The following is a 26,547-nucleotide window of genomic DNA, read 5'->3' as shown; positions in this document are numbered from 1 at the left end:
CCCCTCTTCTAGGCAAGACACCACATACTATCGGGATCCCTCCCCTATCTCTAATCTTCCCCAGCGCCTCCCTATACCTCTTGAAAAGTTCCTCACTCCTAACCTTACCTATGTCGTTTCCTCCCACACTAAGACACACTACTGGATTGGTACCCTCCCCTGACAAAACTCTGTCTAACCTCTCGGCTACATGCCCTATCCCAGCCCCAGGAAAACATACCCTAGTCCTACGTTTCCTATCTCTCGCACAAAAAGCCCTATCCATAAACCTCACCTGGCTGTCACCAACTACCACGACCTTACCTGTGGGCAGGGTTTGTACAACTGCCCTTTCCTCTCCTTGATCCATACCGTCCTGCCTCTTCTCTTCCTCTCCAGCTTCCTGCAGCACCTGGTAAGGGTTACTGCACTCCACACCCTGGTCAGCTTTCCTAAGCCTGACCCTAGTCCCCTTGGAGACAACCACTCTCCACGCCTGCTCCTCCTTCGCAGGTGTCCTGCTAGGCAGGACACCTACCTGAAGGAGTTCCGTCCTGAGGGCTTCATTTTCCCCCTTTAGAGTGTCAACCTCACTCCTCAACTGCCCCAGCTGCCTTAACAGCGTGGCAAGGAGGTCGTCCTTCCCCACACTCCCCTCCTCTTCCCCCACGGCACAACGATCCAAAGCGGCCATTTTTTTTTTTTTTTTAATATTGAAAGTTGAATATTGAAAAAAATGGGCCGTGGTCATGGTCATAGTTCTCACATAAACCATTTTCCAGTCACTGGGAAGCTTTTGCTCATCCAGACATTTACAGAACTTGATCAACACTGCCGCAGGTACAGACGACTAAGAGGATAAAGTGCAATTATTGTACTCCCACTGCCAACATAAACTACTCCCAATTCTTTACGTTGTCTATATTCATACTGAAATATAGGGTATATACAGTAACTATATGCAGTAGTTTATTTTTACCTTTTTATTTCTATATGCATTTCTAATTGTAAACATGCATGACAGTTTTACTGAATTATTATCATTATAATTTTATTATTATTATTATTATTATTCAATATCCATCAAAATGGTTATAAACTCAAAGAAGTGGCATTTATATGATTTTTTTGTGTGCCAAAGAAATAAAGATACATGAATTAAACTAGTAGGGGTTATAATAATACTCATACTGTACACCGTACGAGTTTTAAATTGTTTGTTGTAATGATGTTCTCGTAATGGCATTTAAAAGGACTGGCTCAGAGAACAGCGATTCGAAGGTATTTAGAAAAGGTTGAAGATATTTCATTATATCTCGTGGGATGAAATAACTCCAAGGACATTGTTAACGATGCGAGTAGGTCTTTGATTAGATATAAAGACAGACAAGTTTAAAGTCCGCCAGTGTGTGTTATACCATCGCCGTTTGTTTTGTTTAGAATATAATTAACGGGGTAACAAATATGTCCGGGTCGTTTATTTTGTCTTTAATGCTAAATGTCATATCACTATTCAATCAAGAGATTTACCTGAAATCTATGTCTCGTAATATTTCAGGGCTGTTAACAGAGAGAGAAGTGTTAAATTATTTGATGAAATAAGGAACGAAGTTATACAAGGCTACACGTACTTAATGTTAAAACTATACCATTAACTACACCGCGAGATCATTGTCTGTGGCTAACTGGCAATACGAGTCGACCAAACCACAATTGACCTAACCAATCTCTCTAAGATTATTAGGTCTAGTTGAATTAAGTTTTGAGTTATTTGTATTTAAACTAAAAATAAACGAACTTGTTAGTGTTACGTACTTTAACATTAGACATAAATATTCACGTTTCTCTTGAAATACTAAAAGAAATAAATCAACAAAAACCATATGGCAGACACTCAAATGACTCGCGTATTTGTGTATTAAGGACTAATTTTTTAATTGGTTGTGACTTTTGAAGTTAAATAAACGTTTGTTTGAGTATGTGTAAATATAAAGTTGAATTGAATGTCCAATACCGATAAAAACTGCAGTTAATACTTTCTGTTGAGTATTGCTTTCATCTTCGTATTTACATAATGAAGAGATGAAAATTTTATGTGAATCACTATAATGCAAAAAAAAAATAGGAATATATCATAAAATTATTAATAGCGAGATAAAATAATGATCTTCGTAGTTCTGTGTGTAGTAGTGAGTGATGGAGGTATTAACTCAGGTGTTGAGGCGCGGGGTACTAACAGCCGCTTCTGTCTACTCCTCCAGGATCTCACCAACGTCTCAGGGAACATTAATATTAACTCATCATAAATCAAAGACACTGTTGTTGCCAGTGAGGGGTGTGTGGAGGACAACAGGTGGTAGAATGGCCAGTGAAGTGAGGGACAGGACCCCAGTTGATGTTCCCACAGCGGGGATAATTAGTGAGTCATTCCCCATATAATTTCTATTTATGGATTTTATTTAAGATGGATTTTTATTTTTAAAGCTTCACTCATTAATTTCCTGTTAATATTAAATATCCTATATGTGTCGAATCATCTACCCATGTTCATCTACTATAGTAGGAAATTTGTTTAACTCCATAGGGTAATTAATATATATATTTTAGAACACTTCATGCAGATTTTAAGTAGATTAGATACATAGATAATTTTTTACAAGTTGCCCATAATGTTACACAATATTTTTGGGTCCAGTTCGAGATATATCTCATCATTCTGAGTACCTTTCAATGTATGCATTTCGGTGAATTTATAGAAAAGCACCGTTCTTTCTTTGGATATTACAAATATGTTTCTCCTATGGTATTTGATGAGTTTCAAACAAATTTGATAGTCATTTTTTTCGGAAATAACTAGTTTTTGAGATAACCCCCCACCCCAACAATCTTAAAGGAAATGTTGGATATTTTCTATTCGAGTAAATCACATAAATAAATTACCAACCATCAAAACCTAACCTAACCTAACCTAACCTAACCAAACCAAACCAAACCAAACCAAACCAAACCAAACCAAACCAAACCAAACCAAACCAAACCAAACCAAACCAGGGGTGCTCTGCCCCCCTGGACCCCCCTTTGTTCAAGCCCCCACATCTTACATTAATCTGAAGAAGAATCAGGTTGGACAAATAACGTTGTTTGGTATTACACTGTGTTTTCTATAAAAAAAAAATAGAAATTGCCTCACTATTTTTCTGATGAAACTTGGCAATTGACATAAAATAATCGTTATCACAATGTCGGCACAGCTCTTCCACCTGTTCAGCCATATCTGGTACTGAAAATTCAAATCTCCGCTCCCGACTCGCCCACGCATTGTTCATTGGCTAAGACAAAAAACTCTTGTCCAATAATAAGTCTCCTATCGCTATGTGCTGTAGATGCTTAAGAAGCGAAGATGGATGTAAGGAGCACTGCATGAGGTGGGGTCGACCTTCTCTGCCAGATGTAAACAAGACATGGCGACACTTGTGACTGACCAAATGTAATAATATTGGAAAATTAATATCTCGGTTATCCTTAATTTCTGGCGAAAATTTCATAGAAGAAAAAATTTCTTCGAATTGTCTAAACATGTCGAAATATATATTAAAAACAGCGAGAGAAAGACCGGTGCTTTACTATAAATTCACCTACATTTCTGTCGCAAATGAATACTGGTGAACGTAATAGAACCTGACCTAACCCACCAAAGAAACGTACCTAACCTAACTTGCTAGTCGAGCAGGTCGGTTGTAAACAAACAGACGACATGCAGTGATTCAGCGGAATATGGGCAACTTGTAAAAAATATCAGTCCATATATAATAGTTCTGTAAAATCATCATACTAGTTCACACTTTCAACCAAGGACAGAACTCCACTAGTGTGGTCCACCAGTCTATGAGAAACTTGCCATAACTACAAGTTTTTCAGAAGTGTTGGTGGTAAAGCAGTAACACATTTACCTCTCACTACTGTGGCCGGGGTTTGATTCTGGTTCAGACGAGATAATGGTGCTATCCAGTACTCACACTACTCTGATTAATGGACTAAGTCAACAGGGTAATATTTTGGAACAGTATGGCAGCTTAACAAGGTCTTATAAGAAGGACATTCAGTTATCTAGATAGCCTTTGCCTCATAATACTTTTAAAGTGTGAGGTGTTTCCCACTTTGGATTAGAGCACTGTTTGGTCCCCAAGATATGCTAGAGACTGTCAGTTGATTGAAAATGACCAGTGGAGAGCCACCAGACTGGTACCTGCACTACAGCACCTCAGTTACCCAGAGAGATTATAATGCCTGCAATTGCTTAGCTTATACTACAGGCGAGCAAGAGGTGACTTAATTGAAGTTGAGAAACATCCCAGAGGGCAGTGGAGCTGGTGGATGTCAGCAGATGTCCACCCCACAAGGGGTCACAGCTTAAGGTTGAAGAAGCCACAAGCTCAGAAAACTGTCAAGGTAAACTTTTTCAGAGTGAAAATTGTGATTTCTTGGAACAATCTGCCAGAGTGTTGTGACAGCACCAAGTGTGAGTTCATTCAAGACCAGACTTGATCAACACTTGTGCAGGTACAGATACATTTTGGAACCAATACATGCCCGGTACTTGCCAACAGTGTGTAACAGAGATGTGACTGGCTGCCAGGCTTTGCAGATTATGTGGAACACTTACTTGCCCTGGGCAACTGACTTACTTACTTACCTGAAATTTTTTATGGGAAGAGTGAAATAAAGACTTAAACATTCATACTTGTGGGTATCAACCCACCAATCACTTGCCGAAATGGTGTCGGTGGCAGAAATCTTTGTTATGTGAGGTCATAATTCCTGTCACGTCACATCTACAACCTCTCAGCTTGGTGGCTCCTTTGAAATTTTGACAACTTTACACTGACTAACTAGAGGTGGATTGACGGCTTAATGTACAGATAAATTACCTGCACCTGATATAGGTCACTAGTCTTGGTACGCTGATGACAAGCGGCCTATTGATGGACCTCCCTGGTTAACATGTATACTGTACAGCGAGGTGGGGTGTCGCAGGACCTGACAATATCCTGTCTAGGTTTTCCTCTCAAAATACTAATAGCTTGTCTGCTGAGCAAGTAACAGTGAAAAGCTAAAACTTTGATTGGGAACTTGTGTTAATGTATATGATCAAGAATTACCGTGTCCTTAAATCATAAAGGTTAGTTGAGGCTCCTTCTGTTGTTTTAGTTCTTTTTGACATTTCAGAAAAAACTGAACAACTGACTCCTTAAAAACCTCTTTTACTAATTATTGATTATTTTATCAGTTATCGGTGATGAGATTCTGAAGGGGCAAACTCAAGATACGAACACGTTCTTCCTAACACGGCAGCTCCACAGCCTTGGTGTTAAAGTCGGGAGGGTAAGATGTAATTTTCTGGTGTGATTTGAGTTTGTTCATTTATTAATTTCAAATTATCCCAGAGAAGCTACTAGCAGCTAATGGCTTATATACAGTACAGTACAATATACAGTGTCACGATAATTGAGCCGCCTCCTTCAGTCCATTGATGTCATTACTGTCTCTTTGTTCACTCTGAATTAGTTAAAACCAGATTATCTACAGTATATTGAGATAATTATATAGAATTAAGGTCTTTTCATTATGCCCACATTATTTTCTTTCCTTCTGCTACCTTGTGGTTCATTGAATTGCTGTAAATCAACTTATATGTGCATTACTCCCTAGGTCTCAGTGATTCCTGATGATGTTCAAACCATAGCCAATGAAGTGGCACAGTTTTCCAAAAGCTACACCTTTGTTCTAACATCAGGAGGGATTGGACCAACTCATGATGATATTACCTTTGAAGGTCAGTATTTTAAGTACGAAATGTAATAATGTGAGAAAGTACTTAAGTAATGCTGGAGTGAAAAATTCCCAATTGCCATGAAAGAAATCTTAAACGTCTTAGTTCTTGGAGCCAATAAAGCCCCAAACACCCCATCAGAGGTACCATACTTTACCTGCACACAGCTTATGTTATTTAACTTCTATGTTATGTACTACTGTACTGTTTTATGCTTAATATTATATTGTCCCTCTTTTATGTTTTATTTCTCGATGAATATTTACAATACCTGTACTGTACAGTCGGGGTCAAAAGTTCACTCCCTCCCAAAATGAAGCAGCATAGACCCCAAACGCGATACAACAGTTAGGGTAAGTCAGTTCAGAGACTCGTTCTCGTGACTCAGTTTCACAGTAGGGAGTGAACTAATGTCCGTGACTGTACACACATGCAGTAATTTATCATACCTGCACACTGTATTTTACTTATGATTATATAGTGGGATAAAATACTGTTACAATATACTGTATGGGCATTTTTTTTCCTGGTTCCTTTTCTTAAAAAATAAAATAAAAAAATAACAGAAAATAGAAGTTGTGCTATGAACTTAGAGAAAACATACTTTGAGCCACCCCAAGTTTCCAGTTTTCATTAAATGATTTCCCTCCAATACTTGGCACAGGAATTTTCAGTTACTTACACACTTACAAACACATTAGTATTATTCACTTTATCACGATATTATAACACTTATTCCCACACACCACCATAATCACCCCCACATCACCCTTTTCACCAAAACAATAATTGGCCTACACATCACTACCATAGTTACCCCCACCACCTTAATTAATAAGACGAGTACTGTACAGTAGTACAGTATAAGATTAGTGAGACATCAGAGTTATGTGATAATACAACCAGTGGAATATGAGAGCATCCACCAATTATACTGCCCTTTCTGGGGTCCCTAATCCTAAGGGGATAACTTAAATTTACTCTTAATTTTAAGGTTGCTGTCACCAGACCCCCTGGACAGTATGTAGCTTGTTTAGGTAGCTGGCAGAGCAAGCCAGGCATTGGGGTCAGGTTTTTCATTGACTAAATCATGAGTGGAAGGAAGGATGAAGCATAAATCATGACTTAACTAATTTATTCCCAAATAAAAAAATATTGCATTCAGTTACAATACAAAAATAGTTGACCTTCATCAAAATAACTACTATTAAGGTCATTACACCTCACACCAATACATGACCTCCAAATGAACTACTTAAAAATCTTCATTCTTCAAAACAAATCATTGACCTCTTTACCCAGGTCATTCTTTATACAATTACTCCAACATACGTTGTAGCACCGACATTTACAGCACCAATCTTCCTTGTAGCACCAAGGTACACATGAACGGTATCCCGCTCACACACTACTCTTGCTAGGTAGATGGGATACGTCCCAGGTAATCATACCAGGACTATTCCAGCGTCCGGTATTATGTCCCTTAAGTGGCGACCGCGAAGCATCTCATATAAGACAGTCATTGTCTCCTGTCCTGGATGTTGATATGCGAGATGTCCAGGGGGCCTTAAGGGAGGTTGCATTGTGGCCAGCAGCATTCCTCACAGTAACATGTGGGTGCCGCAAAGTAGGGCGATGGTGGCTGGGCCGAGCATTCCTCTTGGCGTGCACCTGCTGCTTGGGTGAGAAGCGATGCCCGACTGAGAATAATGCCTGAGGGGCTTTTATATCACCACACACACTATTACAACTCTATTAATTCACTTTATAACATTAGGCAAGGTTTTAAGAGGTATATAAACTGCTAGATAGGCCTCTATAAGTACGGTGGGGTATTACGAGCGTTAGGGTGCTGACCTGCTTGGGTGAGAAGCGATGCCTGACTGAGAGCCACGCTTGGCATCCCACCATGAGTTAGGCCTATGAATGCTTAGTTTTACTTTTCTCCTTGACATTATTCTTGTCCTCACATATGCTCTTTCCTATATATTGTGACTTTATGCCTTATCATTACTTAACTTAATTCTAAATTTCATACTAAAGTAAGGGTCTGGTTTGCCAGTTCCTGGGGAAATTAATTGGGCTATATCATTAACTCAAAACTGTAGCCCGGGGCATCTTGGATGCCAACATAGAACAAAGGCCTAGCCTCATGTTTTCTTGCCGTGGGTATATCCACTTCACTTTACTCTGTATTTAGGGATCCTCCCCCACACGTTGCAATCGTTGAACACATTCATAAGATTCTCTCATCATTGCACTGTTCGTGGTTATTTGTCACATGAGGTAACAAGGTGTACTAAGCTCACACTGAGGTATACAAGATATTTTCTTTTAGTATAGTTTCTGGAACACTTCACTTAGGTCTGATACATTTATCCCTTTTCCTGATCATTGTTCTCATATATTTTCATTTGTTACCTGAGGTAGCTATGTTTACTAATCGTTCACAGACGTAAAAATTATGACCTTCAGACACAGTCTACACACGGTTACACTTATCCCTTTTAGTACACTAGTCTCTATCAGTTGGATCTTCCCAGTCATCATATAGATACCTTGAGTTCTCCATTATACTATCAGTACATACACTTAATATTATATACCCGTACATTGGTACAATTCGTAGTATAAAACAACATACAGCATCTGAGTTATCCCTTACAAAGGTTTCCCAATTTCTACCGTTTTCTGTGACTCTACAAGCCCGGTGGATTTGAATGTTATGCAACGTAATATGAATCGAAGAGATATTAAGGATGACCATGATGTGTGCAGTACACAATGACACAACAGTATTTCTTAAGGATGTCCTGGGTACATCCTCTGATGCACTTCTTGGTGTTGTAGGATGTACAAGGTATGTCCTCTGACTGTAAGGGTTAAGAAAGCTGGTCTGATATTATTGTTTATATTTCAGGGGTGGCTGTAGCTTTTGGGGAAAAGGTCCATCCTCACCCAACATTGGTACAGTTTATAAGTGCTTATTTCAAGACCGATGACCTCAGTTCTCCAGCAATGAAGATGGCTCACGTATGTCTTCTAATTAGTGAGCACATGAGTTTCATTTAAAGTAAATACAGTCCAGTACTTGCTTAGTATTTGTAGAATAGAACATAGTTTGGATGCTTCATCAGATGTCAAAGTCAAACATGGACTAACCTGATACCTTTGTTCCAAACCATGTATGGATAGGTTATTTTATTGGATAGTAAATCATTACAGGTAGTAGGCAGCTACCAAACAGGGAGGTAGTACCGCCTGGGAAGATATTGGAAGCATAATGTGTTGTCTAATGGTGGACCCTGCTGCCATATTTCATCACAAAAATTGTGACCAAGTCCCAGGCTGCTGTTCTGACTCTCTGCCTCATTTACACACAGTTGCAGGGTCTCAATTATTTCTCATACTTTGACAACACAACATCCATGTATCATTTCTCACTCTTGATATATTTTTTCATTATTGTATTTATTTATGGCTCTATTGTTATTATTATTATTATTATCATTTATAATTTTTATAAATTTCTATTATTTTTTCTTTTATTATAATTGTTATTTATTTTTATATATTTTTATTAATTTTATTACTATATTTATTATTATCATATTCATAATAATTATTATTATTATTATTATTATTATTATTTTATAATATTTTCGCCCCCCAGGCCTTGATGTGGGTCATTAAAAATGACCTATGCCCGGGTGGGCTAATGCCCATAAAAAAAAAAAATTACCCGCTTAGCATTCACCAATACAGTACTGTAGTATTGATCATACAAACTTACCCGACTACTCGAATCAACAAAAAATATTCCTGAATACAGTATGTTGTTGAATCTTAATTAAACAATGATAGATAATATAAAACAAAACATTATTTTTTCCCTGCTATCTAAAATAATCCAAATACTATACCTTGTATATAGGACAGATATAGAGCAATTTAAAATTTAGTTATGATGACATGAAATACTGGGGAAGGTTAAGGAACTCAAGTGTTTGGGAGTAACGTTAACTGAGGAGAGTATGATGGAGAGTGAAATTAGGGAAAGAAGAAGGTTTAGGAGGAGGGGTATTGAAGGACTGGGAAGTAAAGTTTTATCAAGGAAAGAAATATTAGCTTTCAGGTGGTGATGAATAAATGGGTGGCATTATTTGCTACCTTGATATATCTCAGTGAAACAGGATTAAGTTGAAGTGGATTGCTGGGTAATTTAACCTACAGAAATAAGTTACCTGAGGGGTGCATCTGAAGTTGTCAGAATGAATGGGGGAAGAAATAAGAAAAGGATATGGGGTTTTGGAATGGCAGAAGGTGAAGTGAGTCGAGAGAAGTTAACCAAGATTGTACGGACATGTGGCTGCAAGGGGAGAGGGTGTTTGGGAATCCATATTTTATTCTGTCACTACTCAGTAACATATAATGTATACCTGTACTTAGTCTTTTTCTGCTTTGGTTATCTCATTTTTATTAAAATTCAGTTTGATGATGATGATGATATCAATGCTAATATTAGACTGAATCACAATTTATTTTTGAACAATTCAGTTTGTTGATGATATTGATATCTTCGACTGACTTTATCTTGAAAGCTACAACTTTGGTGACAGCTTCCCTCCAGGTACAGCACTAGGTCTACTTAAGGATTTATCTTCAGGAAAAATTCTCCCAAATAGAAAGGCAACTCTAGTTGAATGTACTAGGAGAATTTGGTACATATGACTGTGATATAAATGTATTGGAGACTTACTACCATTAGGTGGGAAAAATTCAGATATTGATGAATTTATCCACAAGTTTTTGTTTTAACTCTTAATTTTTGTCTTTGTGAATCTTATATTTTAACTGAATATACTTGTTACAGTTTAGTACAGTATTTACCATTCAGAATAGATTTTTCCTTGATATACATTTTTTTTTTATACTTCCTGTCCATTATATAGTTTGGCTTGAGTAGTTTCTTCATTTATATGGGCTTGTAAAGGAAAGGAATCTTTCAGAAAGTATCACTCTGAATGTCCATATGTTTGTCTTTACGAAGGTTCATCATAACTCATGTCATTAGCAATCCTTAATGCACTTTGCATCAACAGATTCCTGAGTCTGCCGTACTTCACTTTGGTGAGGACAAATCTAAAGGAGTCAAGTCTCGATATCCAATCATTAGTGTGAAAAATGTGACCATATTCCCAGGAGTTCCACATCTACTAGAGAGAGCTTTTGGTCTTCTAGGAAAGGTATTTTTTATTGCTCGGTACCTGTTTTATGTGTATTTCATAAAATGTATTTGTAGGTGATATAATCTCTACTGTGCAATGAAGTGTAAAGTCAAATCACAACAGTGAATTCACTGAGAAATGGAAGATAAGGCAAGGCAGCTTGCTATTGAGGCTTACATGTACGTAGTTATAAAGAGTAGCATACATATAAAGTGGGAGATGGTGGAAAATGAGATTCAGCTCAGCTAGTGTTGTGACTAAGACGAATGTAGATTTAAATTGATAACAAAGTACAGTTCAGTATAAGTAACATTATAATCTTTGTGAAAAATATTTTATAAAGGGAGGACAGGAAGGCCAATAAAATAAAGAGGATATATGAAATTGAGATGGAGGAGACAATAATTTTTTCAAAACATTATTCTGCCTTCTGAATCTTATATTATTTTATATAATGTATACTTTTAAGTGTTTTATAATTCATGTTTGTTTCATTTCCAGAAACTCTTCCACAGACCAGGTGTTGGGTTCTGTGGTATGGTGGTGTACTTAACAGCAGATGAAGTGTCCATTGCTATGGCTCTGAATGAAACTGTCGCTAAGTTTCCCTCTGTGTCCTTTGGTTCATATCCAAAGTTGTTCCACAGGTTAGTGTAACACTTTTGGTGTTGTGATGAAGTACAAACCAGAGAAAAAGTATTTTAAAGTAATACCCAAGGGTTTCATACTTGATATAATTTTGCATAAAAACACATGAAACTCACATTTTGTAATATTAAACAAAATATATAAACTCCTGATATTTGCCCTGGAGGCAGTTGAAGTCACCTTTTGGAGGGAGATGAGATTACCAGTTGTGTGCTGTCTGGGAAATATATCATAATTTGGAGTTTCAAGTCCCATTCATTGTAGCTGATTGTATTGAAATTATCTAAATAAAGAGCAACCATTTAAATAGTGTTAAAAAAGTCATAATAAAGTCAATTCTTTTTCATAGATGCAAGTTTAGCAGAAACAGTGTCTACTGGTCTGGAAAGCCAGGGAATTTTACAAATAAACCTGGAATTTTATGTGAATTCGGTTCAACTTTTTATTTTCTTATTTTGAAGGCAATCTTACCATAAGTTAATGATGTAAAAGTAATATCTCCGTTAGTCAAAATCCCTCAAACCTGGAAATCTCCGATAACCGGAATTGAAATTTGCTTGGAAAATCGTTCCCCCAAAAATTCCGGGTTTAGGAAAAAAATTTCTGAGGTTGAAAATCGAGAGAATTTTCTGAAAATGTCTTGAATAAAGATGAAAGTTAAAGTATTTTTTGGGAGGGACCTGACCTGACCTGACTCAATGTCAGGTAGAGGTAGGGTGGGGGATTAGTGGTCTCATATTACGGACCTTCTGATGGAATGTCAGGTCACCCTTTCTTGGCTGGGGGATAAGTGGGTCTCATAACTTGAAGTTGTCTTGAAGAATAAACACAAAAGCTAAAGTATTTTTAGGGAGATTGTGATAAGTATAAATGAGCAAAGTTGTATCCCTTCAACATTACATTACACAACATTTTAAAATATGGAATGAGAAAGCAGAAAGGTGTGGGTGATTAGAGTGATGGAGTGGAAAAGAGGGGTAACATGCACTAGTGTTGCCAAGCGATAAGCTCCTCAACAGCTGATCTTTTAATTCGCCTCCATGCAGTCACACAACAAGACCCTCACTGGATGCTTGTTGTCTTAATTCCCATGTGTGTGTGTGTGTGTGTGTTTCGAGCTTGCCAAGCACATTGTAGGATTTGAAGAAGTTGATGAAAAGTGTGTTCAGGAGTCAGGTGGTGAGGTGACATGCCAAGACACTTAAACAGCACACGCATTAACAGCACTACTAAACCATTGTCTTATAACATACTCAATATACTCATAGTAGTTGCTGAGGCCCCATCCAATTACATAACTTGCTTTCTTTAAAAAAAGGTTTTTGTCCTGAATATTCTTTGTATGGCTGTATTCATTTTAGCTACTACAAAACCAAGATCACGTTGGAGTCCCTGAGTGCTGACATCTTGAAATCAGCAGAGCAGTTCCTTAAGAGTAAGCTACCTGAAGGTGAGTCTAGGAGAAATATGAGCAATAAATATTTTTTTTCTTTTTTGTATACTGTATACTATATTTTATATTGGGCATTGATTTTTGGTGCATTGCATATGAAGTTATTGAAACAGTACTGATGTTTTAGGGAAATATCTTGTATGTAACATTTCATTCTGGTTAATGGAAAGAGTGTTGTAGAGAAGATGCTTTTTATTAAAGTACCATGATTTTTATGTTTTTATTCAATTCATAATGCAGTAATAGAAGCAGTTGAGTAAACCCTCAGTTTATGCAGACTCTGAAAACCTCCTGTATACCGAACGCGTACACATTGAACTTAACCTGTCGTGGAAAATAAGAAAAATGTGTTCCTGGATCTGGAGAAACGTGTTACCATCCTCCAAACTTTCTTGGTGGTTTTAAATGATAGCTGAACACAACCCACCAATCACTTTTCAGGACACAATCATTCTGCCAAATTCTAAAATAGATATGCCAGGTCTCACCATTTCCTCTAATATGTCATGGAAGCCACACATCCTCAATATTGCTAAAGCTGCCTCCCGAAAGCTGGGAATGCTGTGCAGATGCCGTAGCTACTTCACTCATGTGCAGTGGCTTCAAGTATATAAGGGATTCATTCGTCCTAACTTGGAGGACTGCTCTCATATCTGGGGTGTCTCTTATTCTGTCCAACTGTTAGATAGGGTGGAATCAAAGGCATTTTGTCTTATTATTGACTCTTCCTTTAGTTGATAATCTTTCTTCCCTTTCTCTTCGCTGCAATGTTGCTTCACTCTCTTTTTTACAGGTACTTAATAGGCAATGTTCGATGGATTTGGCATCCTGTGCATCGCCGGTAAGGCCGTGGGCTTGTAACACTTGTCTTGCCCGCGGTGCCTACTGTTTCTCTGTGGATGCCGGCCACACTAGAATAACCTGTTATAGTATATTTTTCTTTCCTCGCACAGCCAGACTGTGGAATGCTCCGCCTTCTTCTGTTTCCATACTCATATAATCTGTTCTACTTCAAAAAGCTGGTTTTCTGGCATCTTCGTGTTGTAGATTCATATAATCTTTTTCTTTTCTATTTTTAATTTCTTTTTACTCTTATTTTTTCGCCCCCTAGGCCCCGTTGTGGGTCGATGACCTGTGCCCGGGTGGGCTATTCCTCGTAAAAAAAAAAAATCAGTCTCGCTCCCTACTGTACTGTAAGTTCTATAGTGCGTTTTTTCCCAGCTGAGAAGAGTTACAGCTGATTGGCTGTTGCTAACCTGTCCGATTTCATCCTGAAATAATGATGTACAGTATTTCTAAATGAGTTTACACCCTGTATTCATAATCGTTGGGATGACCGTTTCTGATGAGAAAAATATTTAGCTAAATTATATAAAGATACATACCGGTACCTTCATTATTTCAAACATAAGCACGTAGGAAGTTTATCAGAAGAACTATACATGAATTAACTGTTAAACTCTGGTAGCAAATTCATGCTTTCGGAGGATGCATTTAATATATTATACTTATTTTTACCCACAATAAGGCATACTAAGACAGAGTACGTATCAGTAATACTACATTATGCAAAAACTAACATTTTAAAATATCAGAATCACATTGAAATATTACAATGCCATAAGCAGAGGCGGGAAAAATATGAAGTTAACGTTAAGCGAGATTATTGCTAAATGAGGATAAGTGGGGGTGTGGCTTACTATCAGAAAATTTTTTTTGTAGTCTCAAAAATACTCATAAGTATTACCGTAATTCTTTGTGCATTCTAACAGTACCTCTAACCCAGTGGTTCTCAACCTTGTTTGCCCCATGCACCCCTTTCACCATATGTCAGAATGTCATTTCCCCCTCCTTTCCAAGATTGTCTGCCTCAAAAAGTGCATTCCAAATAATATGCATATAATACTGAAAATCCTTTATTTTTTCCATATTAGTATCAGTTTCCTCCCCCCCCCCCCTGAAAACCTGAGGGGGGGAAATTCCCCCCTGGTTGAGAACCCCTGCTCTAACCAGTCCGCACCACCATTACTACCTCACCCTAAGTCAAAATTACCATCAGTACCACTACTGCTATCATCACTCTTCATGTTATATATGCATGAGTTTGTTGACAAGAAATGAACGTCAGTGATTCCAGTGTCTGAATCCCTTAAAATGGTAATAAAACATTAAATCATTTACAGGTACACTACTGATATTAATGACCATAATTGTTTCTTCTTTTTTCACAATAAAAATTGATTTTTATTTGTCTGGTAGATTTAGAAGGGTTAATGCAAACATACATTCTTGTTATTGAGGTCTAGGAAGTGAGCAGACAGTTACTACAGGATATCATTCTAATAGCCTAATTTTAAGGACAGGGTAATTGGAACATGGAGGCATTATTAAGGGTTACTGACTTTCCACATACAGTATATTAAATAATACATTATCAAGCCACTATGAAAGCTTTTTAAATTCAAATACAGTGACCCCTCGGTTAACGAACTCAATCCGTTCTAGAAGGTCGTTCGTTAACCGAAACCATTGTTTCAATGGGTTTTTGGGTAATTGGTTCCAGCTCACCGAAAATTTCCTAAATTCAACAAAAATGGGAGAAAAGTTCACTTACTTTGAGGTGTGTTTGTAGAAGGCTCCTGGATGATGATGATGATGGGATTTAGAATGGGGGTGGAGGAGAAGGAAGAAGAGAAGGCATTGGGGTGGAAGAGAAGTCACCCCATGGCGCCATTTCACCCATAAAATTTTAGCTCTCTTGGTGTAATTCAAGATTATTTTCCTTAAATCAACACTGCACTGCATTATATATTGTCAATATGTAAAATATATTTCAAAATGACCAATAATTTGCTTGGAAACACAGAAAAAAAGTGTTTAGCTGAAGAGAGTCTCAAGCAAGATGTTACCTCCAGTGAAAACAGAGAGAGACTAACGCCTGTTTGCTGTGTTAAGAGGCTGGATGCTGCGCATTAAACTAGTCACTTTACCTTCAATTATGTTCAATAATCGTTAAAATGACTAAAAAATTGAATATTAAACTTTTAAAATTATTGAATAGTATAAACTTCTTGATATTTACTAAAATAGTAAGGAATTTAAGCCCTAGAACCGATTAATGTATCGGCGGACTGATACTAAAGCTGGTTGCCCGGTCAGTGCAAGCAAAAACATGTTGAGGTCGGTTCGTAAGAAATTCGTTAACCGAATTTTTGTTCGTTAACCGAATTGAAGATCCTTATGGAAGGCAGTTCGTTAACCGAAATTTCGTTAACCGAGGCGTTCGTTAAACGAGGGGTCACTGTACTGTACTGTATACCCTTTATGAAAGAAATATTAAAAGTATGCGTATGTGTCAACAACAGTACACATTCTGTTAACGCTAATATACACTGTTGCTCTTTAGGTAATTTACTGATATTCAGTTATCATAGCAAGTTATGAATCATACTGTTGAGTCATTATATACATTACATACTGTATTAGTAAATTATATCAGATTTTTTCATCTAACAGAACAGTTTATTGCAAATGGCAATTCCACCTTAGCACAGGAGAGTAAGTCCATGAGTCAATCGGGCCACGGCTTGTGCACACTACTCATGCACAGCACTTCACAGTTTTTACGACGCTTTATCACACTGTCAACTTTCCAAAAGAATTCACAGCACACTCAGGTACACGAGTAGAGTAAACATAGACGAGTGGCAGTAGAGATGCACAATTGGAGCACAGAATCCCCAGCTTTTCCCCCTTCCCAGTTAGTCAAGCCATTGCTAAACCAAAATTTGTCACAATGTTAAGCAAGAAATGGTGTCATAAAATGTTTATCGCTGAAGTGAATTAATGCTAAACCAGGGATACTTGTACACTAAGATTGGTATGTACTGTATATGAATTATTTATGAAACTTAAAACTCTGGCTCTTACTAAGTTATATTTTTGAATATTTTTTGGCTGTACCGTACTTTTATAATATAGTGTATAGCACACCATGATATACATTATATACTATAATGTTGTTGTTAAAAGGTTATAACTGTGCTTCACAACTACAGCTTAAGCTCATAACAAGGTTAGTAATTCCACTATTCTAACAACATTTAAAAATGATAAGAGATACACAAAATAATGGAAATTGAATATGAATAAATTAAGGGTTTACTTGATTTAGATTACTGCACAGTATTAGGTAATGAGAAATTTTCTCGTCGGGTTAAGGACTCCAACAGTAATTTTTATTTAAACTTTTTTTTAATGTCTTTAATTGTGTTAATGCTTGATTCAGGAGTGATGATTGACTACAATGAGGACCCAGTCACCTCTCCTTGGGAACACATTGACAAACTTCTCTCATCATCACCTTCCCTGCAGACACCTGTACAAGAAGCCTTAGACATTCTCAAACAGTGCTTTGACCAGTACAGGTAAATATGGGCAATAATGATAATTTTAATACATATTATAGTAATTGTCTATATACTATAATGAATACCCATTATGCTCTAGAAACTCAAGGAACTTTATAATTGTAATTCAAATAGTAGATCCCACACCATCATACAAATCATACCTATCCAGTATTGTTATCAGCTACAAGAGGTAAATCTTTCACTCCATATTTTGATGGCTCGTCCTGATTGTAACTCGTAAAAATTAGTTGACCCTTCAGTGCCGTGTAAATCACTATTGAATGATGCTACTTGGGAATATATTATTTTTTAAAGCTGTTTTACAGATAGTCCATCACTGTCCTAATTTTAGCCAGTCTGTCAATCAGATTACACAGTGCTTCTTTGTTGCTAAAGTGATAGTAATGGGGGGAAAGTTGTTGGTAATACTTGAAAGACTTATTTTGGTTAAAGGCAGGTACTGTACTGTAGAGTATTCTGAAAAATTTTCCCTTAGCTCAATACTGTACTTGGACTCTCTTGGAGCAGATGTAACTCCCGTCACCATGATCAACCCCAAGTATTGAGTGATAGCCTCTTTAGTTGCAAAAGTACCAAGGTGATTCAGCTTGTCATTTACAAAGAGAAGTAAGCTTTGCATAGCAATTACAGTACAGGTAGTTTCATCACAAACATACTCTAGCTGCTCTCTTGTGATAAAAAGCAAAATAATACCTGTAGGAGTTTTGGGAATGGTGACAGTCACACCAGGGGTTCTAGTAACCAGGAAAACCAAAGGAGGTTCTACACGGACCTATCACTATCACCTCTTTCAATAGTGAGGTGGCTGTGTGGGTCACAAGGTCTACCTCGAGGGGTCATCGCAACCTCCTCATCTCCCTCACTACTACTATTTATATCAGTACCTTCTCACTTTCCTCATCACTAAAGTAATGTCCATTTCGTCTAATAAGTTCAAAATCTTTACAGGGTTTTTTTTTTTTTTAAGCCATTTCTCTTTTTTTTTCACTCCCAAGCTTGTGACCTTGATTACGTAACCAATATGCTTCTGTTTAGGGGGAAATTTTCACCCAGCATTGATACCGTAGATGGGTATGCCACATTTCAATCACTTGTATGAGCTTTACTCACTCAACACACAAAACATTAGTTTAATAGAATTAACAACCACCCTCCCCCACCCCCAAAAGAAATAAACACAAAGATACTACGTGCTATATCTATGAATGGAAATGCTTTAGGATAACTGACACATGCAGCTGCCAGATGTACAAAGCAGGTACCAACCTACCTCTGATAGGCTCTGCTCTTACTTATATGAACTGTCCCTACATGTATGATCTTAAGTAAATAAAAGCAAAATATTTTGGGGAGTATATTGTTACCGTATTTGCCGGCATATAAGACGCACCCCCATTTTACAAGGATATTTTGTGGAATTTTTTTTTTAAGTACGTTTCATCATACATTTATTGAAAGTGATTTTAAAGTGGTTTTGTAGGGGAAAACATATGATTTTGTGCATGTAAATACAATATATACTGGAATCAAGTAGGAAATCATATATAGTAACATTAAACTAACCCAACTCTACCTCTGATCAAAGCAGCTGTGACTTGCTTATATTTTGGTCAAGAGAATTACCGACAGGATGTGATTCTCGTATTTTTGGCTGTGATGTTTTGTATTGCCACGATCTGCCACCAGGGTGTAGCACCATTGCTATTGTTTTGACGTCATCGACTCATTGCAAATGGCTGACTGGCGGCTGAACTTTCTGTTAACATTTCTTTAATCTTTCTACCTGTAGGGGCATTTTTATTTAGTTAATAAACAAATGTTTCTTAAAGGTAATACAGTCTTTAAATAATGAAAGACATGTATCTGGTATGGGTTACGTCTGCTGGGGAAAGAGGTACAGCTAGATGATGTGAGCTTCCCTCTGTCGTTAGGTTTATTTTTCAGTATTTTATAATTAGTAATATTATTAGTAACAAAATTTTTGTGCTTAGTGGACTACTGCTCGTCTCAGACTCCCTAAGTAGGCACCTCTTCCTACGGCGCTCGGCCTCCCATCCGTAATACGGTCGCATTAGACGCAGGGTAATTTGTGATTCACTTTTTTTTCTTTTCTTTTTTTTTACATATATGTACAATCAAAGACAAAAGTTGTGTCGCAGTTTTTTCCAAAGATTAAATAAAACTTGTGAAACATTATGAGAGCCCCCTACCACAAGGTAGAGCTCACCAAAAGTTTAGTCCTTCGGCATATGTTTTCACTCAATTTCACGACACGACTTTTGTCTTTCATTGTACATTTGTATATGGAAATCCATTAGGGTGTAAAAACCCTGAAAGTTAAATCATATTTCTTTTTATTTCTATTAGTGCTGAAGAAATCTGCATTTGTTACAACGGTGGTAAGGACTGTTTGGCCATACTTCATCTGACTTATGCCATGATGAACCAGAACTTCCCAAACACCAAACTCCAATCTGTTTACATAACAGAGAACACGGCTTTCCCTCAGGTCACTGAATTTGTTCAGCAGTCCATAAACAGGTGAGTGTTTGTATATATTCTTTGTGTGAGATTGGTTTAGAAGATTTCCCAATGAAATGAATAGGCTTAATAGGTGATGAGAGAGGAAGTAGAGGGATAGGTTATTCAGGTAGGTTATGAAAGAAAATACATTGTTAGGAGGAGAAAGACTGGAGTAATGAGAGACATTGAGACTTGCATGTGCTCTCCCATTTTGAACTTATAAGACAAATTCAGGAGTTAAACAGTTTCCTAGTTTAGACCTCGAAAATTAAACCATTTTTTTGTATATGTGGGTAGGTGATGGTACTCTGCTTATTGTAGGCTTAATTTTTTCCAGATATGATCTGGATTGTGAGGTTCTACCTGGTCCAATGAAAGGTGCATTGTTCCAATTACTGGAGAAGAGACCCAAGATCAAGGCTGTCATCATGGGAACTAGACAAAGTGACCCATACTCGGGTAAGTTTGGGCTATAAATTGTATTTATTGAATTGTTTTGTGTCACTGAAAATACAAAAAAAAAATGTGTACAAAATTACTGTCAGTTGTCACAGGACTTTCAGAGAGAGAAGAAGGGCTTATGGAAACTCATCGTGTAAAAATGACATACAGTGGGGTATGCTATAACGAACGGATCCTACTACGAATATTCCTATAACGAACGGTTTTACCTATAAAATTGAGAATGCTATAACGAACGAAACTCCTACAACGAACATTATTAAAAAAATTTTTTTTTTTTTTTTTTTACTAATTTATTGTTTCTGTATTACAAGTATTAATGATATTCTTTATTTAAGGGGTTTTGATGCATATTTATGCACTTTTTTACAATTTTTACAATTTTATATTATATTTTTCAGTGTTAAGTGGTTGTACTTGGGGGGGCCTGGAACAGATTAATCCTATAACGAACGAATGCTATAATGAACAAGGTTCTAGAACCTATTAGATTCGTTATAGCATACCCCACTGTACAGGTATATATTACACTATTTACATTCCCAGAGCAAGTTTCCATGTTCAAATATCTCCAATTACTTCACGCCCAACTCGGCGGCTATCTTGTTCCCCACGTCAGCGTGTGTATACCAGGCCTGGAGTTCCTGGTTCTCCGTGCTGTCCTGTTCAGTCGGTGGCTCGCGCTGCTCTGCCGGTACGGGACCACCACCACCACTCAAATATGGCTCGGTTGCCAACTAATCCTATAAAACAAAATATGGCTCTTACAGAATGTTTTAACAACCAAAACTAAATGACATTGATATAAAGAAACATCGTAAATCAAACATTAGAGAATTTATATAAGCATACAGGCCGTGAACCACCCTCATTGACATTGGTCGTTCTCAGGCATCACCTAATTAGCCAATCATAAACAGCGGTGTGGGCCAACATGTGACAATTACAATGGATCTGCATGATGCTCAGAAATTGGATAATAATAGAGTGGGAGTGAGATCATAGAGAGAAAAAGGACTGATAATGAAGGAAATTTATTTGGAATTGATGAAAAAGATGTGAAAAGTTACAGAGTTGGTGTTATAGACAGAATGTAGAGGACATTGTTGGTGAGTAGGCATATATATGATGTTCTTTGAAGGGACTGCTCAGAGGTCTTTATGTGATGTGTAGCTGATGAACTATGACCAACCAAGGAAAGTTGATTCGAGGTTTTAACATTAGATTTTTTGTCCCCTCTGAATACACAGCCAGCCTGTTGACATGCATCTGTCTGTCTGTCATCCAGTGTAGATGTTGAATATTGAGGATTCTTTACTTGTATTCTTGGATTATCAGTAAATGTTTGGATTTTTAAGCTGTTTTATTTTTTTAGGAGTGACTTGTGCAACTGTACATTAATTATATTCCTGTAGGTGCTAAATTAATGGATATGAATAATTTACTGAAATATCCTTAAATTATTATTCTTTCCAGACACCCTTGAATTCTTCTCACCTACTGACAAGGACTGGCCCCCAATGATGCGTGTTAATGCAATACTTAACTGGAAATACAATGATGTCTGGAACTTTCTTCGAGGTCTCTATCTCCCTTACTGTTCGCTCTATGACAGAGGGTAAGCTTGTTGACACAAAAATAGTTGGCTTTACTATTCATTACGGTTACTGTGGTGATTTACCTTTTACAGATAAAGAAAATTTTTTTGATGTCTGGGTAGGATTGTAACATTACTATATGTTCTTAGGTCATGATGACTCGCATATCTTTATGATCAACATTTTTATAATTGCCTCTTAATTTACTCTACCAGGCTTAAATGAAGTACAGTAATTACCTTAATCAATAGATAGTATTGTGAGTGTGTAAATGAAACTCTTTCTTTAAAGGAAGTATGGTGGCAAAGGAAACACAAGCAGGCATTTTTACTTACTTTTTATTTTTGTTCTCTTCACCACTGATCGGCTCGTTAGCTGCTTGGGCAATCGGTCACGTCTCTGTCACGCACTGTTGGCAAGTACTGGGCATGCACCGGCTCCTGAATGTACCTGAACCTGCTCCAATGTTGGTCAAGTCTGGTCTTGAAAGAGCTCACACTCGGTGCCATCACAACACTTCTAGTAGATTGTTCCAAGAGTTCACAACTCTCACTCCGAAAAAGTTTCCCCTCACAGTTTTCTGGATCTGCGGCTTCTTCAATCTTGAGCTGTGACCCCTTGTGGGGCGAGCGTCCACCAGCTCCAAGTAAGGACACTCAACCGAGTAGTGCCCCTTGAGATGCTTATACACCTCAACTAGGTCACCCCTTGCCCGTCTGTAGTATAAGCTAGGCAAATTCAGGCGCTCCAATCTCTCAGGGTAGTTGAGGTGCCGAAATGCAGACACCAGTCTGGTGGCCCTCCTTTGAACATTTTCAACCAACTGACAGTCCCTACCATATCTCGGGGACCAGACGGGGTGACAGTACTCCAGATGGGGAAGCGCTTCACTCTTGAAGATCGTTACGAGGGACGGACCGTCTAGATATCTGAACGACCTTCTTTTAAGACCCAATAATTTATTTGCCTGATTTATCTTCTTCTCGCAATGTCCCAAGAACTTCAGCTCACTGTCAACATACACACCTAGGTCCTTCTCACATTCAGTCTCAAAGAGTGCAGTTTCTTCATCTCGTTGGGACATATGATACGCCTCCTTACAGTTAGTACGCCCCAGGTGCATCCTCTTACGCTTCGTGACATTGAATCTCAGCAGCCATTTCTTCAACCATTCTTGGAGCTCACAGAGATCCTTCTGCAGCTCTTCACAGTCCGATTGATTCTTGATTTCCCGAAATAACTTGGCGTCATCTGCAAACATTTGTATAGAGGAGTGTACAATGTCAGGCATGTCATTTTAGAAACAAACAAACAACAGTGGATCCAATACACTGCCCTATGGTACCCCGCTTATGACAGGTACAGATGATGATTTCATGCCATTAATCATAACACTGCTTGTGGTCATGTAGAAAGTCTTCTATCCACGCTAGGACATTTCCCCGAATTCCGTACCCTTCTAGTTTGATTTCCAGCGTTTCGTGGGGCACACTGTCGAAAGCCTTGGCAAAATCTAGGTATATATTGTCGATAATGCCACCCCGTTCCAGAATATGGGTCCAAATATCCAATACCTTAAGCAATTGTGTTAAGCAGGAGCGCCCCAGCATAAAACCGTGTTGGCAATCCATTACAAGGTTGTTTCGTAGTAGATGTTCCATCACGGCATCTCTTATAATACTCTCAAGTACTTTACATACTATGCTGGTCAGGGTCACTGGTCTATAGTTGTTCGTGGAGTGACGATCGCCCTTCTTGAAGATAGGACTCACATAAGCCATTTTCCAATTACTGGGGGCCTTTTGTTCATCCAGGAATTTACAGAACAGGATCTTCAGGTGCTCGGCAAGCTCATTGCACACCTCTCTTAGCATCCTGGGATGCACCATGTCAGGGCCGGGACTCTTATGGACCTTTAGGTTTGACAGTTTATTTCTAATACCCTCTTCTATGAACACAATGTGGGTCAGAGCTGTGTTGAATCGCCTGTCCTCAAACGCAGGAAGGTTAATCGCATCCTCTCTTGTGAACACCGAGGAAAAGTAGCTGTTCAATGCCTCAGCTATATCCTGGTCAGAATCTGCATAACTGATACTCCTACTCGTGTTTTTAATTTTGACTTTGCATAGCGGTAAAACTCCTTTGGTTTTGACTTGACCTCGCTTGCAACCAGCATTTGGAACTCCTTTTCAGCCCTTCTACACACTGCCTTTGCTTGGTTTCTGGCTCTTGCATACATCCTCCTGTCCTGCTGATCGTTTGACCTAACCCACATCTTGTGAATGGTGTATTGTAGGCACAGTTTCAGTCCTTGAGAGAGCACACAAACAAAATAAAAATAAAAGTCTCTGTGGCACCTATAATACAATTTGGTATTTGCTGGCAGTGGTGCCTTACCAGCTTGCTTGCCAATTTGTATTCACTTTAAGTTATTTACAAACTCTTCCGTGATCACTGATGACATTATGAACTGATTTAACTAAAGGCACAGTACTACACTCCCTGGTTGGCCTTTGGGTGGTCAATCACAGCCATGACCACAACTCAGTAAAAAATATAAAATAAAAGTTTTGTCATATGGCAATGATTTTGTGGTTGTAGGCCTCTTGACCTGGCCTGTACCTCCAATTCGGTGGAGATTGAGTTTTCCAAAATACAATCACGTCTAGCATTAAAAAATCCTACGTCGATTTACATTTTCACATCACTAAGACAACCTTGATGATCTAATGTAATCACTGTCCAATTTCTGCCGCTCAACAACGAAGGCCCGAGTGCCAAATACGCTTTGTTACAGAGACACAACACATCCCAAATGCAACTCCCCCGCAACATGTGTTTCAATCATACAGCAGTCTATTGAAACACATGTCAAGAGTAAATATCCCAATGTCTGCTTGTGTTTTCTATAGTACCATACTCCTATCTGTCCAAATGAGTCCTAGTCATATTTATTCTTTAAATACAGAGTGAAGGTTACAGTATAAAAAACTTGACGTGTTTCTTTTGTAGATACACCTCCTTAGGGAGTCAAGGCAACACATTACCGAACCCACTTCTGGAGACAAAAGACCGCCTGGGCCAAGTTATGTACCTACCAGCATACCTCCTAGCACAACATGACATGGAGCGCAAGGGTCGAATCTCGAGCAAACAGTGACAGAAAAAGATTCATTTTCATGAGTTGATGTTAGAAGAGATAAAAAGTGGAAAACACATTCACCTTAAACCAACAGATAATATAGGAGAAAATATACTTGTGAGATATACATGTAGATCATGGAATAGATGGAACTTGTGTACTTAATAGACTAGGGTGTCATGAAAACAAGTTCCTAAGATGATAAAGTCAGAACTGCAGTTTTGAAGAATTTTTTCACGACAAAAGAGCTTCTATGAACAGCCATTAGCTAATAAGAATACATTAGCTAATAAGAATACTATATATATATATATATATATATATATATATATATATATATATATATATATATATATATATATATATATATATATATATATATATATATGTATATATATATATATATATATATATATATATATATATATATATATATATATATATATATATATATATATATATATATATATATATATATATATATATATATATATATATATATATATATTGAGTTAGGATGACATAATTTATATGTGATGTTGAAATGTGACATAACATTAATGGTGTCTATTGGGTATTAATAGATTTTACATATGAATCAGTGAGTATTGTGGTAGTGAAGGAAACAAGATTAAGAGATGGAGCCTTATTCCTGACGTTTTGTGACAAAACTTTTTCAAAAGAATGTGAAAAATGTCAGGAATACAGCTCCATCTCTTAGTTGTCTTTCCTTCACTACCACACTACCATCTGTGACTGTGAACAATGTCCAAACCAGTGACTGTTTTTTCTTATTCATTGGCACATGTATATAAATTACCACTTTAAATAGCTATGTATGACAGAGAATAACTTGTCCATCTTCATTTATTTTCTACTGATAGTTATCAAATTTTAGGTCCTGTTTAGGTCATTGTTACTTATTTTAATTAGATTACAATACTGTATATTTACATATGCATTTAATGATAGACATTTCACGAAGTGGTGAAATTAGCTGCTCATTATCTACATATTACTACAGTAGTAACAAATAAATATATAGATATTCTTTATTTTGATACAAGACTGTGTATATATATATATATATATATATATATATATATATATATATATATATATATATATATATATATATATATATATAATATATATAATATATATATATATATATATATATATATATATATATATATATATATATATATATATATATATATATATATATATATATATATATATATATATATA

At 37.2% G+C, this 26,547-nt stretch overlaps 1 protein-coding gene across 2 annotated transcripts; it reads left to right on the top strand.

The window, feature by feature from the left end:
• The first annotated feature begins 1,836 nt into the window (after positions 1-1,836).
• Positions 1,837-25,571, top strand: LOC121875572 (FAD synthase-like). Of its 2 annotated transcripts, XM_042380162.1 has the most exons (13): positions 1,837-1,894; positions 2,241-2,398; positions 5,267-5,361; positions 5,689-5,812; positions 8,730-8,842; positions 10,912-11,055; positions 11,539-11,684; positions 13,047-13,135; positions 17,427-17,565; positions 19,939-20,112; positions 20,432-20,553; positions 22,033-22,174; positions 25,167-25,571. In XM_042380162.1, the coding sequence occupies exons 1-13, from the start codon at positions 1,863-1,865 to the stop codon at positions 25,312-25,314; spliced, it is 1,626 nt and encodes a 541-aa protein (XP_042236096.1). In that variant the 5' UTR covers positions 1,837-1,862; the 3' UTR covers positions 25,315-25,571. The 2 variants fall into 2 exon arrangements, with proteins under 2 accessions (XP_042236096.1, XP_042236095.1); XM_042380161.1 differs by lacking the exon at positions 1,837-1,894 and having other exon boundaries at positions 2,144-2,398.
• Positions 25,572-26,547: the final 976 nt, after the last annotated feature.

This window comes from Homarus americanus, unplaced genomic scaffold, assembly GCF_018991925.1.
Source record: "Homarus americanus isolate GMGI-L3 unplaced genomic scaffold, GMGI_Hamer_2.0 scaffold28999, whole genome shotgun sequence".
NCBI lineage: Eukaryota > Metazoa > Arthropoda > Malacostraca > Decapoda > Nephropidae > Homarus > Homarus americanus.
Note: the sequence above shows the minus strand (reverse complement) of the source record. Positions and strands in the feature narration are given on the sequence as shown.